This window comes from Theobroma umbraticum, unplaced genomic scaffold (genome assembly GCF_002168275.2).
Source record: "Theobroma umbraticum cultivar Fairchild unplaced genomic scaffold, ASM216827v3 scaffold_95.0, whole genome shotgun sequence".
Taxonomy (NCBI): Eukaryota; Viridiplantae; Streptophyta; class Magnoliopsida; order Malvales; family Malvaceae; genus Theobroma; species Theobroma umbraticum.
In genome coordinates, this window is record NW_018397257.1 from 11,987,812 (window position 1) to 12,003,914 (window position 16,103).

At 37.9% G+C, this 16,103-nt stretch overlaps 3 protein-coding genes across 3 annotated transcripts; 1 reads left to right on the top strand and 2 right to left on the bottom strand.

Annotated features, from left to right (window-relative positions):
* Positions 1–711: 711 nt before the first annotated feature.
* Positions 712–5,628, bottom strand: LOC110411780 (uncharacterized). The gene is made up of 10 exons (XM_021422072.1): positions 5,284–5,628; positions 4,958–5,165; positions 3,761–4,249; positions 3,365–3,441; positions 3,082–3,247; positions 2,483–2,571; positions 2,206–2,375; positions 2,024–2,096; positions 1,383–1,486; positions 712–996 (listed from the first exon to the last, which is right to left on the bottom strand). The coding sequence occupies exons 3-10, from the start codon at positions 4,203–4,205 to the stop codon at positions 891–893; spliced, it is 1,230 nt and encodes a 409-aa protein (XP_021277747.1). The 5' UTR covers positions 4,206–4,249; positions 4,958–5,165; positions 5,284–5,628; the 3' UTR covers positions 712–890.
* Positions 5,629–5,672: 44 nt separating this feature from the next.
* ABCB25 (ABC transporter of the mitochondrion 3) lies at positions 5,673–13,494 on the bottom strand. Its single transcript, XM_021422071.2, has 18 exons — positions 13,101–13,494; positions 12,969–13,030; positions 12,809–12,852; positions 12,508–12,610; positions 12,175–12,282; positions 11,995–12,078; positions 11,798–11,858; positions 10,841–10,986; positions 10,587–10,703; positions 10,123–10,208; positions 9,042–9,130; positions 8,474–8,529; positions 8,084–8,164; positions 7,923–7,988; positions 7,762–7,854; positions 7,462–7,526; positions 6,962–7,097; positions 5,673–6,268 (listed from the first exon to the last, which is right to left on the bottom strand). The coding sequence occupies exons 1-18, from the start codon at positions 13,366–13,368 to the stop codon at positions 6,125–6,127; spliced, it is 1,809 nt and encodes a 602-aa protein (XP_021277746.2). The 5' UTR covers positions 13,369–13,494; the 3' UTR covers positions 5,673–6,124.
* Positions 13,495–14,477: 983 nt separating this feature from the next.
* NDHN (NADH dehydrogenase-like complex N) lies at positions 14,478–16,029 on the top strand. The gene is made up of 4 exons (XM_021422070.2): positions 14,478–15,041; positions 15,136–15,252; positions 15,347–15,432; positions 15,579–16,029. The coding sequence occupies exons 1-4, from the start codon at positions 14,646–14,648 to the stop codon at positions 15,640–15,642; spliced, it is 663 nt and encodes a 220-aa protein (XP_021277745.1). The 5' UTR covers positions 14,478–14,645; the 3' UTR covers positions 15,643–16,029.
* Positions 16,030–16,103: the final 74 nt, after the last annotated feature.

A 16,103-nucleotide genomic window follows, 5' to 3' on the forward strand; every position in this document is an offset into this window, starting at 1 on the left:
AGGTATCAACTAATGGGTCAAATATTCAGGTGTGTTTACCTCTTTCTTGGTTGATATAAATACTATAACTTTTAAAATTGTGATTTTATAGTAACAGAGATAAACTTAAGCCATTATATGCTGAATAGTAAGGTTTGAAATGCAGGTATTAATTTCTTTTATCAGTTTGTTCGATTGTGGTGTCTTAAAAGTACGTAAAGTTTTAAGGATGATTAAGGATCGAAACATGGTGGCCATCAACTATCTATAGCTGCAGGATTTGATGATATGATGTAGTTGGGAATAAAGCTTGGTTTGATTTTTTTTTTTCTTTCAACACAATCCATTATTAAATGTAATACTGGTGGGTTCAGTGCTGGTGAAATAACTGAGGGATTCAGAACAACCGTTGGGGCTAAACTTATATGATAAGAGATGAGGGCTTGTTCGGAATGAGCTAAATCAAAATATGGTATAGGAGCAGAGATAGTCTCGGAAAATGCTTCTGAATCTATTTTCACCTCAGCAGAACAGGTTCAGATTTGAATTTAAACTTGTTTGTGTCGATCATCCACCTTGGAATTGTTCCAAGACGACAGGACCAGAACTGTCATGTTAAATGGACAGGTTTATGCCACAAAATTTATTTTCTAGAGGATGAATTTAATTTATAGCAGCTAATAGCTACAAATTTAATCAAAGAGATGATATGTTTATGTATGTATGTATATTTGATAAATAGTACAATATATGGGCACGTAGTTGAACCCCTATTGGCTATTGCTGTTGAGTCCTTCATATTACTGCTGCTTAAACACGAAAGCAGCAATGCAGCTGATATGCAGCAGTGACAGTGAGGTCATGAAAGAGATTATATGGAATGGCGTCTGGTTTCACAACATCAGGCAGGTTTAGAACAACTGGAACACTAGATTTGTTGATCCATCAGCATACGATCTGATACTGGCTGGTTTGATCAATGTCCTACACAAAGGGCATGTCCTTTCTCGTTCAAACCTAAAAACCATGGTACATTTCCGTTGAGACGGCAAGTAAAAACGGCAAAATATAAACTGCTGGAACTTGGCACACCATCAAACTAAACTAACATGAGAGGCAACAAATTAGCCAGCATATATAGGAGTTATGATTAACAACGCTGCAGGCATGAATTTTCTTGGAGCAAGTATGCAAAGATTATTAATGTTCAAAAAAACCGAAAAAAATGCAATAATTTTGATTCTAGCATTCACGATTGTTAAATGAGTTCAACTGAAATGTTAATTATCCTTCAAGAATTTCAAAATTCAAATGATAGCACTAGTAAAATGCGAAGAAAGTTGTTTGCGTGTCTAACACAAGTATTGATCTTCATATAAATGAAATGGAAGTAAAGATATAACCATTCTGACACACAGTCTTCACAGAAGATGTGTTTGCAGCGAAGCAAGATTGGAGCGTGCATCTTCTCCTGGCAAATGGTGCAGAGATCCCCAGCTGCCTTGACCTGCACTTACCTCTTAATAACTTAGAACGTGACAATACTTGTATGCAACTACAGCAGAAGAAAAGCTTGCATATAATTGAAGGAAAGAACAGCTTAATCTCCATATACATGTAAAAATTATGGTAGAGAAAGAACTATAAAGCATCAGAAATGGAACTATAAAGCATCAGAAATGGATGGCACCTAGCACTATCAAGTCAGTTCTGATTTTCCTTTCACTTTCCTATAGCTGTTACTAAATTCAAAGGGAAAGGTATATTAAGTGGTGATAAACAAGAATTTTTCTATTTAGCCTACCACCTGCCATGGAGAGCCTAAAATGGTTCTGAATATAACATCAATGGCACTTGGCACTTGGCACTAGGCACCAGAGGCTATATCCCTCGGGGAGACTAGCAGATCTGATCTAGCTGTATGGGTGAGGTCGGAATGTTCAAGCATGGGAGGATGAGGTAACAGTTCCATGACGTAACTTGTAGCCAAAGTCAGAAGGAGATGGCAATTTTGAATATTACTGCTCAACAAAGAGCCACTAACCTGCTCAGATGTGGCACGGGATCCATAATGCACCTCTTTATGTGATAAGGCCCTCAATGCAGCAAAGGATAATTAACCTTGATATCACAGTAATATTGTAGTGCATAATGAGCCATGCTTTACATGGTTTTCAATAAAACTGAAGCTTGAAAAGTTTATAAAGATTGAGTTGTAGATCAGCAGATACCTTCTCTATGGTGGATGTAAGCTTGAATGTCAAGTACAATCCCATAGTGAATGAGGAAAAAAACCGACTGTATTCTTTGTTTAGAAAGAACCGATACCATACAGGTGTTGGCAACAGACTGCGGTATAGCAACATCAAATACTCAACAAGAGTTAGTATTTGACCCTGAAAAAGAAAAGACTTCATATTGTAAGAGAAATTGGCACATAAATGAGCGGGGAAGTGCAAATATTCCAACTGTATGGTCTTGAATAATCTTCAGAATAATTAACCTGCTTACTGTAATTGTGGCCTTTGCTGTTCTTGTTACATATCAAAAGTACACATTTGAAGGCCATGGCTGCCTGCTGCACCATAACATCTGTAAATGGGAATATCCCATGTCCATATGAAGGCATCACCAAGATAACGAAATCAAAGAAAACAAGGAAGAACTTCCAACAAAAAGAGACTAATTTTCCTTATACGGGGACCATAGACCATTTATAACAACCACACAATTGTCTATAATTTTGCAGTCATAGATACGTTATCTGTAAACGATACTGTTTACCCTTTGATCCAAGCAAGGCAGCTATGAAAATGTGAAACATCATAATTGGCATATATGTAACTGGAAACTTCAACAGCCGACAAAAGAAAATGCCAAGCAGTATTTGAAATTGAACTATCTATGGCTCGTTGAAAATGAGCACACAATTACAATAAACACTTAGCTTAGTTAACAATAGCCAAAACATCATTGACTTAGGATGGTTATATCTATCATAAAATGAAAATGATATTCTTGTGTTATTGGAGCAAATTATATAGGCAAGGCAAAGACGCTTTTTCTGCCAGTTGCAACAAGAGATGGACTAGTAACGGTTACCATTGACCATAATGATAAATATCGAGCGCCAGAAAGCCGGAATCTTCTTTGGAGGGAGTAGAACCAAAAGGTACAGAAGGTCATCATTTCGATACCACCAATAAACAGATATCACATGGAGCATGAAACTAATGGTGATGCCGAAAGAATATAAATCTCTCTCCTCCTGCAGAAACGAGCAAATAATAAGCTCACAGAAGAAATGCTTTAGTAAATTTTAAAGTGCTCTAAATTGAATCTAAAATCTGTCTGAAAATGGAAAGCAAGATGCAAGATAGGAGACCTTTAATGCTGCCCGCTTCTGTAAAATATCATCTGATTTCAAGATGACTGCAGCAATCCAGATTGTGGCAAAAAAGCCTGAAACTCATGGAAGCAAAAGAAACAAGGAACTGATATATATCACTTTGTTACTTTCACCCACATTCTAATTAAGGTTTTGGTGTGTGAGTGTGACATAGACCGAGGCTACGAATCATATATATAAACACGATAAGTTTCGGAAATATTGAAAAGATGAGGTTAGCACTTGGTTATATTTCTAGATGTTCATCTTACGAAACAAGTACATCTGGATTGAAAAAGAAAAACAAAGAGGAACTGCAATACAAGACCCCAAAGAGAAAAAAATTGTGTGATGGTGAATTGAGAAGAGAAGAAGGGAGAATGGAGAAATTACCTTGCAAATGTTGTCGAATAAAAACAAGAAGAAGAAGCAAAGAAAAAGGAAGAATGTGCTCAATCCACCTAGACAAGCAATGTACGTCATCTCTCTGATAAGTGGATGAGTCCCTTCGACTCCCAGACTCCCCGTTGGCGATTGCACTTTCACTACTTACATCAGCAGCAGTTAAGCCAGCGCCTTGTTCTGCAAGGTCAACTGATACAGAGTCGTGGCTCTCTCCAGGTTCAATTCCAAGTATCCTGATGGATACCTCCTGGTGGGCGGATTGTGCGTGAGAGTCATCATTAGCAATAGCAACAGATGCAGAGGCACTGCTGCTTCCAAGAAGACCTGAAAACTCCAAGATCGCTGCAAATGGAGCCCGTAGGAAGCTGGATGATGCCATCTCCCTTCCATATCTTGTAGAACTGTTACCACTATTAGCAGAAGCACCGTCCATTTCCCCTCAGTTCTTGTTTCCAGGATTGTCAGTTAGTCTGAAAACTGCAACAAATGCAATATTATGAAGATGTGATTCTAACAAAATGGATAAATAAGTGAAAAGAGAAATGGCCTAGACAAGACCAGGATGGATTAAGAAAATTAGAAATTGATCAAATGAAACAAAAGTATATCCTGAGAAGCATATCTGATTGTCAGGTTTAATTTAATGCAAGAGTGAAAAAAAGTGGCCTTCATTTGTAAGCCCGTGGTGGGTGTTGATGATTGAAGGCAGCCAAAGACTTGGAATTTTCCCTCCCTGCAAATCGTTTTCTTTCTTTAGTCCGTGTCCATGTCAGTGTCACTGTCAGGGCTTTCGGCTTCGCGGGTTCACAGATTAAATTAAAACAAGCCTTTCTAGTATTTATTCCATTTCAATCATACAAATCTACATTGCTTTTATTATAAATCACAAAGGATGCGAGGGAAAGATAGCCAGAGACAAGAACGCTGGAAGCATCAACTTAAGTTTAATCTGTGAAAAAAGCTATGGCTACATTACATGGTTGATGGTTTGGTAACATTCGCCACCATATTTAGTTAAATATATCGGCAGATTTAGGGTCATTTTTATGTTAAGATTCAGATGATTTCCTGTTTTTCTTGAGTGATATACACTATTGGCGTTGCCAGTCATCTGCAGGTAATTTGAACAACAAGAAATAATCATCTGTGCTTGAAAATTACTCTAATTATGAGTGATTTGCCTACTTGGTCAAGATTCTCATATCGGATGTTTTAATTCACAGTGCTCCGTTCTCGAATAAGGCTGTCCTCAAAACAGGGAGCTGCACGGATGCATCAGTACCGCTCTCTGCTTAGGCAGGATGATGCAAGTCTACTACACTGAACCAACTTCTTTGACAAGACTTGAACGAATGGTGAAGCACAAAATAGGACAAAAGGAGGATGCTTTCTGCTGCAGTCAACGTGCATGAAACCTTGTCAGTTAATTATTTAATTATTGTACTGATTTCAACTGCTCTTATGAAATACTCCTAGAATAATCTTCTTGATGAGGAGTTTTGGAATCATACGATTACGATGATTTTTGTGGAAAGGGGGCTTCCTGGTTTGTCGCCGTTGAGGCCAACCTGGGGCATGAAAGGCCCGAAGGAAAGGCTCGACCTCCTTTGGGCTATTAAGGCCTAACCGTATTAGGCCCTCAGGTCCAACATTAGTTAGGTCATACGTTGGGCCGTTCAAGTTCCACATGTGTTTTGCCTTTTGGGGCCGACAGGCGCCACCTTTCTTGGCCTGGAACAGATATGGCTACACCTCTTTCACAACGGAGCCTACCCTTATTCGGAAATTACAATTCTGGCAACCATATCCTTCAAATGATAAAGACATGAGCAGAAAAACATGGCAACCAGTAAAGCCAGTTTTAGCATGCATATCAAAATTGAAAGCAGAGCCATAAGGATTCGACTAAGAACTAACTACAAAAGGAAGTAAAATATAATCCAATATTTCCGTACACAGAATGCCTTCCTAAATCTAGCCAGTAAGGCTGCCGTATTCAATCAATACCAAGTGCCTCGTGCAGCTTAGACAGCATGTATGCAACAAGGTGCCGCATTGAGTCAATAATATCCAATAACAAGCAGCAATAAAAACATATCACGGTATTTGTACCTATTTTGGCAGCTTCAGTTGGGTATCATAACTGTACAAAAAAACAAAAAATATCAGATGCAACAGCTTTGCCCCAAGATTGAAAAAGAAATCATTTATGATAATTTCCCCTCCATCTTGTCAATCGGGGCATACACATGGAAGAATTGTTATGGTGCAACATCTGAATTTCTACAAAATTTGTATGGTTGTTTGTGTAGTCCTGACCCAGTTTGCTTAAATATGATTACAGTTTAAGATTCATGCTTCAACTTTGATGGCTGTGTCAATGGCATCAATGGAACTATTTTGCTGTGCCCACAGCTGTGCATATCTTCCTGCCTTTCCCAAGAGAATTTCATGTGGTCCCTGTTCAATCACCCTGCCATTCTCCAGAACTATTATCTGAAATACATATATGAAAAAAAAGAAAGAACATTAAAAGAACGGAAAAATTTGCGCACCAGATAAACCTAGAAAAGACAGTTTAAAAATTAATTAGAGAAGGCAAGATTTTTTGAAAGTCAGAGAATTAGAAGAAACAAGTGAGATTGAGTAATTTAAGCGTTCCGTTCAAGACAAGGCAAAGTTCATAATTTCAGTGTAAACCAATTTATGAAGCACCACAGAGCTGTATGAATTCTCAGGACGATATTATAACATAGACAAAGACAGCTCAGATGCTGCCGAATTAATAACTTTGAACTACTTTATTTCAAAAAAAAAATAAATTTTGAACTACTTATTGACATAGTTGCTACAGAATCTTGTCTATTGGGCACAGATAGACAAAGTAAGAGGACAAAAAACATAGTGTGTATAAGAGGCTAGAGCCTGAGGGAATTTGAGAAGACATCCTCTCTTTCACATTGTTAGAATTTATCATCTGTCTTCTACCAAAGGATGTAAGCAAATGGTAAAAATATGAATTACTTGTGCAATTTCAGTTCTATGTTGGTCCCTTTTGCTACCTACGTAGTAGTTGATCTTCTTGTGCATAGAGAGAGAGAGACAGAGAGAAGGAGAAAGTATTGCCAAGGACATTTCAATTTCAGGGCCATGCATACATGGCCATGCAATTTTCATAGGCATGCATACCTCATCACACTGCATTGCTGTCGTAAGCCTGTGAGCTACGAAGATTGAAGTTCTATTATTTGCTAGTGACTTCAATGCATTCAATATCTCTGCTTCAGTCGTACTGTCAAGTGCACTAGTAGCTTCATCACACAATCTGTGAGTAGAAATGGACAGAATATCACACACTGTATATGACAACTGGATGAAAGAAAGAAATAGGCTTTCCCCTTTTTTTGGTTAGCCTATATGTTCCTGACCCAAGGAAATCGGTCCCCCACATGACAAATAGATTCTTAGGGAAATGGTTGAAAAAAAATCTATATTTTTCGACTCATTGAGAATTGCGTGACATCTTTCTATCCAATGCAACCTTAATTCTCTTTGTTGGCCAAATCTACTGGCATATAACAAGCTCAATATATGGAAATCAAACACTGTAAACCAATAATTATCAATGAAATATAAAGAGTAGTTATGATATGTGCACATAACAAGTTATGTCAAGAAGAAATGCTTACAAAATGGCAGGAGCTTTCAGAAATGCACGAGCAAGAGCTACACGTTGTTTCTCACCACCACTTAACTGGCAAGAAAAGTCACCCAATTAGTTAGAATTCTAAAGAATATCAAAATGTAATCTATACGATCAATTATTTCGTTTCCCATTAGAGTTCTCTGGACAGAAAATTATCATTAATATCGAGTAGCGTATTCAAGGAGATAAAATAAAATCGAAGCATTAGGCCCAAAAAGCCTGACGGGAGGCATCATAGCACCATAATGCATCAACCAATCATGAACAGAGAGGCCTCTCTCACCTTAAGCCCTCTTTCCCCAACCACAGTTGAATATTTTTCAGGGAAGTTCATGATAGTGTCATGAATTGCAGCCTGTTTAGCAGCATCATAAACCTATATGAAAACAAGTGTTAATGCTGAAAACGAAAAATAAAATCAATGGCGTGAACTAAGAGATTAACCTCTTCTTTTGTAGCTGAAAGACAACCATAGTGTATATTGTGAAATATTGTATCATTGAAGAGTACCTGCCAATCAAGCAATTGATGTTCCTCATTGGTCTCAATGGTCTATACAAAAATAAGTAAAGAAAAACAAACACAAAATTGTCTATTGAACTGACAGTATCTTGTGGCACAACACCAATAGCCGTTCGAAGACTATCTAGTGTTACATCCCGTATGTCTTGACCATCAATCCTGATCTGTAGAGAGAGCCAATAGTCAGTGCTGTGGAAAAGTTTGAAAAAAGATGTTAAAATATCCTGGATCAAATCAATAATTTCTGTTCTTCGATGAAATGCATGCAAGCTATTACCAGCTTGCAAAGGAAGAGCTTTTTCAACTAGCATCATAGTGGAGTTTATGTATGATATGTCAATTGTACGCTACCTTTCAGCTCATCATGAAGACTGAAGATAAGGTCATTAATTTAATGAATTAAAAATGATTGCCAAAATCGTAAACATGTATTGGGAACTTATAGCACAATTGAACAAAGTATTTGTTCTTACACTTCCTGAATGAGTGTCAAAGAACCTGAACAGCAATCTAAGAATGGTTGATTTGCCTGAAAGCAGATTCAAAGTTAATTAGGTCAATGGTTCTTCAAGGGACTAAGAAATATAATATGATACAAGAGTTTCAATAACAAAAGCCAAAATTAGCCATATGACTTTAGACATGAATTTTGAGAATGATGACACCCTCCCCTGCACCACCAACACCACCACCCACCACCCCCCCCCCCCCCCCCCCCCACCTAAAAAAAAAAAAAGAACTGACGTTTGTCTGTGATTTTATGAGCCACCATCTCAGAGTGACAATTCCAACAATTAAATACTGAAAGGCCCCATCTAATTGAGTAATCATACATTGTTTCTTACATATGAAATGGGACATAGTTGCCTGAAGTGATGCATGTAATGCTTTGAGTATTAGGAGTTTGAGCATTCAACATTTGACTCAATCATAACACTAGGCAGCCATGGCTTGGAAGGATGGCAAATATATGAAAAGAAGGTAACAACTGTTCCATATAAAATGCAAATACCAGTGAGTTTACAACCACTGAAGCCTTACCACTTCCACTAGTTCCAACAATAGCCACACTTTTCCCAGCTGGTAAATAAAAAGATATCCCATCAAGAATCTTTCTTTCTGCCAGGTAACTAAAAAAAAAAAAGGCAAATTAGCAATCCATCATCAAAGGGGACACAATATAGCAGGTTAATAATTAAGATAAGTGTATTAATTAACATTACCAATACATTCTGAATACATCCCTGGATCACATATACACTCAACCCAACTAGGACAGTTAGACAAACACACATATATATATACATATTTATTTATTTATTTATTTATATATTCATGGAATTGAGTTCAAGGACAGTGCTGACAGAAAATAGGTCAAAGATAAACCTATAGATGTTCACAAAGAGGATTAGAACTGAAAAATTGTCATTACTGAAAATATAAGAAGAAATTTGTAATACTATGTTTAGATTGGCCAATGGAGGGGATGTGAAAGGAAAGGAAGGATATTCGTTCCCTTTACTAGATGGGCCATTTAAGGAGGGGAAGAGAGAAGAGAAATTTATTCCTCCATTTCCCTTACAAATGCCTTTTTCAATGCCTCCAAAGTGGGGGGAATGGTAGGGAAAGGAAAGCCTTAAATGAGTTATGAGTGTATTGTCAACTCTATCCCATAAATGTTAATAATACTTTTAACAATAAAGAATTAAATTGTAAAACAACATAGTGACTAATCTTTTCCTTTCCCCTTATATGCTTGTAATATCCAGACTAGGGAATCCAACATCCCTCAATTTCCCTTTTTATTCTTTCCTTGCCCTTCTCTCATTCAATCCTGATGTAGGATAAAGTCCAACCAATTCCAAGATCCTAGCTCTACATCTAAATACAACCAGAGGTACAACATCAGACAATGCTGAAAAGATTGGAACATGTTGACAATACAATGCAACTCCTTGATCCATGACAAAAGAAAAAGAAGCAGAACAAAAGACCAACTGGGGCCAATTTAAACATCATATAGACATGCAACTTACCTAATTAAAATGACTAGAGACGAAAATACTAAATGTCAAATGTTATTTCATGAACATGACTAATTACAGAGATAACTAAAAATCACCTGAAGTGCACATTGTCAAACAGAATGCTTCCCCCATTCAGCTTCAGAGGCTTTGCATCTTTCTTGTCACTAATATCAGCCTTTTCCTGTGGTAATCATTGAGTTAAAAATTACATTACATAGACAACAAAACTAAAGTCAGCAGAGGTAATTCATACTATTGGCAGCTCACCCCTATATCATATAGAACAATTTATAAATGACTAGACTGACTTCATCTGTGCTCTTCATATGGATCATGATTACCAGGCAGGACGTCTAAAATATAAAAATGAAGCAAACATTTTCTTCTTATTCTCTGTTCTTTTTTAAATTTTTGATAAATGGTTTGGTGAACTATAATGTTGCTCTCCTAACCTAAAAACTTAGTAATAGCACTAAGAAGGCCAAAAGAAGGTGACAGAACAGTCCAAGCCAATGTTTCAAGAGACACTCTTAATCTGTAAAAATTTATCAAGAAATACCTCAAGTAATTGAAACATGGATTTCATGTCAACAAGACTCTGTATGGTCTCACGATAAACACTTCCAAGGAAATTTAGTGGGAGAGAGAGCTGGAAAAGTAGCCCATTCACCATAACCTGTATTTTCAAGTTTAAATTTGTGCACGTAACATCATTCAACAACTTGACTAAATTTAATTTCTTTTGAAAAAGTCAAAAGAAAAAAGGAAACTTTTGTGACAAGTACAAGCAAACATGTGAAGAAAAAGTTTTACCAGATCACCAATTGTCATTTGGCCATTTGTAATTCCATACGAGCACAACACCATAGCTGTAGAAAGAGCTGTGCTAAATATCACATTTTGGCCAAAATTCAGAAAAGCAAGACTCCGTTGCGTTTTCAAGGCAGCATCTTCATACCCTGGAAAAAAGAGCAAGAAAGAAGCGGGAGCAAAAGAAGCTATATCAGACAAAGTCTGAAGAATGAAAAGCATACTAATTAGACAACATTGCTTTGTTTTTGTCCAACTGTATTTGGAAAAGTTGCTAAAAGATCTTCTGGTAACATGAATAGCAAAAGAGTCCTGCACAGCCTGAAGAACAGCCACATTACAAAAGCTCATTTCACATAATAGCTTAGACAATGCAGAAAGCAGCCAGCATCTTAGATTTTCAATTTCCAAGTACTAACTGTAAGAGGCAAGAAAATGGCAGGCAGAGTAGGCAAAGCTTGGAACTTCTTTGCCTTAGAAGGTCTCAAGTTGGGAACTCAGAAGCATGAAGGAGAAGATGCACTGATGCACATGTGTGCCTCTACACGAAAAATTACTAAGCAGTTGAAAGTGTTTGTGAGTACTACAATTAAGCTGTGCACAAGCTTTAGGTCTTCGAAGGTTACCAGTCATGCAGAAGCTTTACATAATTTAGAGAACATCAGAACAACGCTGCATTAGTTGTTTGTGGTTAAGTAATAACTTCCACTCATTTTAACAATATCCTACAAAACGCCAATCTGTGACTTTTCTGTAACACTATAGATTGTGAGGAGGCTTGCATTTACAAAAACATGCCTAACATTAATTTAAACAGGATTATGTCATTCCAGAATTTAGTTGTCAATATTGGCTTTTAACGTATAGTAGGTCATTGATGAGTCAGTCTACTATAGCTTTCCAGTTTGAGAGGAAGGTACTTTACTCTTTAAAGTTCTACAGTCTGCCCAAAATACTTACTCTTTAAGAACTCATCATACTTTTCAGCTTCAAAAGCTTCATTGTTGAAATATTTAACAGTCTGAAACATAAGACCCAAGAAAAAACAATAAATAAGGCATTAAGATGAGAAAAAGAATTATTATAAATAACAAAAAGAGGAAATGATTATAAACTAACAATAAAATGGAAACATTCATAAATGAATACATCCTCACCTCATAATTGATAAGCGAATCAATGGCCCTTGTACTTGCATCGTTATCGGCTTTATTCATTGCCTTCCTAAACTTAGTTCTCCACTGTGCATAAGAAGAAAAGCTTAGACAAATAACAAGTTTCACTCCTTAAAAACTATATTATGGATGCTGACAAAGTATTGGCAAGAAAGATGGTACCTGCGTTACAGTCAAAGTAAAACTAACATATGCAGCAACTGAGAGCGAGGTTATCCATGCAAAAGGTGCTCCAAATTTGTATGCGAGTATACCGGATACCATAGATATCTGGAAGGATAGATATTAACTCTGTTGAATTTGGTAAAAAACTGAGGAGCAAGATCTAATTTATTAACATTCAATCCTAACACTCAATGACAAAGAGATTGAATAGTGGTGTTCATCGCGGATGGCAGGAAGACTCTGGTATCCATAGTGGATGGCAGCACATGAAAGTAGAAATTAACATCTTTAAAAGGAGATAGCTCATAAGAAGTTGAACCAAAATCATACCTCTAAAATGGTTGGCACAACATTGAACACCATAGATGAAAGAATAAAATTGATTGCTCGGCTACCACGATCAATTATTCTATTTAGAGCACCTGTTTCTCGACTGAGAATACGGTAAGCAAAAAGAATCAGAAACAGGTGCACACAATTTAACTATTTGAGGTAAACAACATTGTAGAAGAGACCGTTAAAATGAATTTGAGCACAATATATACAGATATACAAGCGGTTTAGGGAGGAAAAAGATATAAAGGAGTAAAAATAAAGGTCACTGCAATGTGCATAAGTTGCAAGGCAAGACCTGAGGTGGTAACGAAGATCAAGACCGTGTAAATGTGAAAAGACCTGCCAAAAGAAATATAAACAGAATAGGATAGTAGCGACGTTAAACCGAGTGAAACATGCAAAAGATGCATTCTTTTATAGGCTAAGAAGTGTAATAATTGTGATATCTGATATACCTTCCTGGAAACAGAGCGAATTGTTCGTAATGCTACTTTGGAGAAGACAGCAGTACGCAGTTCTGCCCACAAAAGAGTGGAGCGTAGTTATATATTAGTAAATTATGTAATTAAGAAGAGAAAAGCAGATACCGTTGAAAGCAGAGGCTCCGGAGCGGGCAATGCCATAACCAATCAAGACAGCAGTCGGAGTAGCAAAAAGGGCGACAAGAGTAGAGTTTGCAAGAGCAGTGGCGTTGGGGCTGGTCAACCAGTCAACGGCAAGCTTGAAGAGGAAGGGGACCTGAACGTTCAAAAGCTTAGCCCCAACGAGGAATCCCAGGGCAGTCATCACCCTGAAACGGAACTCCAAGTTATCCTTCATCCACAAGTAGCCAGCAAGAGTGCGCAGAATTTTCATGTTGCAATTTGTCGTTTCTCACTAATAGATGCAACTGCTGCTGATGGTTTGTTTTGGGCTTTGTCATCATCATTACTTGAGGCTGAGGATGAGAAATATAAGCGCCCGTTTAGCATTGAGCCCTGCCTCCCCAAATTTGCAGCAGAGTTAGAGTGTTAACAAATAATTAAAAAAAATGAATATTATGGGGAAAGAAAAAGATTAAATGGGGTTTGAAATTGACAAACCGCCGCTGGAGGGCGTGGAGGAGGAAGAATCTGAAAGAAAGGCGTTGATAGTAGCATTAGTGTTGATGAGATTCCATGAATATGCTCTTCTGGTGTTGTTGGTGCAGAGAGAGGGATGGTTTTTCCCAAAAATAAAGCTGCTGCTGACTGCTCCAGTTGGAGCATGATTAGAATAGAAAGGGCAGGAAAAAAGGAGGGGATTATGGTTGAGTGCATCTTGGCGCAACATTAGTAGCCCTCGAGCTCTCAAGCCCCTTGATGCACTCAACATTTTCCTCTTTTCTTATTCAATTACGCGATCAATCAATAATACTCAAATTCAGATATTGAATATTGATGGTGAAAAGGGCAGAAGATGAGACGAGACCGACAAGAATTTATTTTTCTCTGTAACTAAGAAACCAGAGGCTTGGACGACGGCAGACGGAGAAGTACCTCTCGCTGTAATTAAGATTCGGAGTTGAGCACGTGCGGTTACTTGTGTTTGCGGCGAGGGGCGGAAGTGAAAAAAAAAATTGTACTGGAAAAATAAGTATGAGAAAGTCAATTAATATAGTGGGAAAGATATTATTTAGTTAGTATATTTATAAATGCAACGAGAGTTTGTTTATAAGTTAATAACTCATCAGGGTAAGAGTTTAAATTTAATTTAAAAAAATATTTTTGGATTTAAATATTTGATTTATTTGATTGATATGTGATTTTTTTAAAAAAAAAATTCAAAATCTCATTCCTCAAATATATATATACTATTTATATATATATATATATATATATATATATAGCCTACCTCTCACTAATTTTGCTCTTTTCTTTTATTCGACGACATATGAATGAACTCTATTTTAAAGCCTTACCCCACAATACAAATCACAATGGTTCTACTCGTACGGGTAGGCCCTGCAATTGACTGCCCTTTTTGTCCGCTCTCCTCGCTTGCGTTCTTATCTTGTTTTCTTATCCACCATGTACGCTGCATCTGCAATTCTGCATGGGCTTCCTCCTCTTATTTTTCCTTTAGAAACATCTCAAAAAGATTAAGAAAAAAGGATGGCCACTGCTGCACACTCTTTACACTTGCAATATAGGGCGCCAGCCTGGGTCAACTGCCCGCGCAGAAGCGAAATGCCCATGCCATTTAGAGCTACACAGGGGCATAGTAAGACATCTAAGAGCAATAGACGTGGGTTTATGGTGAAATGCAGTGGGAGTGGGATAGGGATCGGCGACTTCATTGGAGGAGATCTGTTAAGATTTGATTTGGGCCGTTGGCTATCCGATGTGGAAGAGCACAAAGCCCTTGCTATTTACAGCCCGCACGAGGGAGGCTATGAGGGTCGCTACCTTAACCGCCTCCGCTACCAAGGATACTATTTCCTCGACATTTCTGCTCGTGGCCTTGGTGATCCCGAGACTACCCTCACCAAGATCCATCCTGTTTGCCCTGTATGCATGCTGCTCTACTTACTACTCCACAATGCTTCTGTTAACTTTTGACTTTTTTTACGACTTACATAGTACTAATATAGTGAAATTACAGGCTCATGTTGGGAAGCAACCTATAGCAAGGTGGTATTTCCCGCCGGAAGTTGATTATCGGCTCGAGGCATTGCCTCCTGATGCTAAAGGACTTGTCGTCTGGATAATTGAAGCCAAGGTGATTATAAATACTAATACCCAAAAGGATAAAAGAAAAAAAATGCCTGATTTTCTTTTCCTTCATCAAACAGTAACATTGGTCCTTTGCATAGGTTCTCTCCAAGTCGGAGCTGCAGTTTCTTGCTTTGCTTCCCACCCTCCGGCCTAAAGTTAGGGTTATTGCTGAGTGTGGAAACTGGTGAGGCTGTTCATTGTTCCTTTTTAGTTAGCATATATATGCACATCCTACACAGTTCACCCCACACCCATGCGGCAGCGCAGCACTTTTTATCTCTTTTTAATCAGATTGAAAGGGTGATGATTTGCCTCTTGTCAACAACGCAGGAGAAAATTCATGTGGAAACCACTCAAAGAAATTGCAGGACTCACTGCTGAGGAGGAAGCATGAACAAGCCAAATGCCAAACACTATAGCAGATGTTGAGAAGCAACTTGGACGTGGAACACTCATAACTCCTGTACTACCAAAGTGCCTGAAGGCCTTTAAACTGCACTACAAAGAAGAAAACACCACTGATTCGCGGATAGATTAACTCCAACTTCTACTTTTAAACTACCTGTCAATATCATTCCAGATAATGTAGGCGAGAAATTCCAGTCAATCATCATCCTCCCTTGTTTTCTTGATGCACTACATGCTGTTGCACAACATTGCCCAACATGATTTGATTACATCAAATGAGAAGCCTTTCAATAGAGGGTGCCTAATGCAGATTGTGTGATCACATTTCCAAATGAGAAGCCTTTCAAACGAAGCTACCTTGTACCCCGTAGACTTATTACCTAGTGCAGATGCGCTCAAGCATATCGAAGAACCACAGTGTTGCTCCTCATGCACTATATTCCTCGT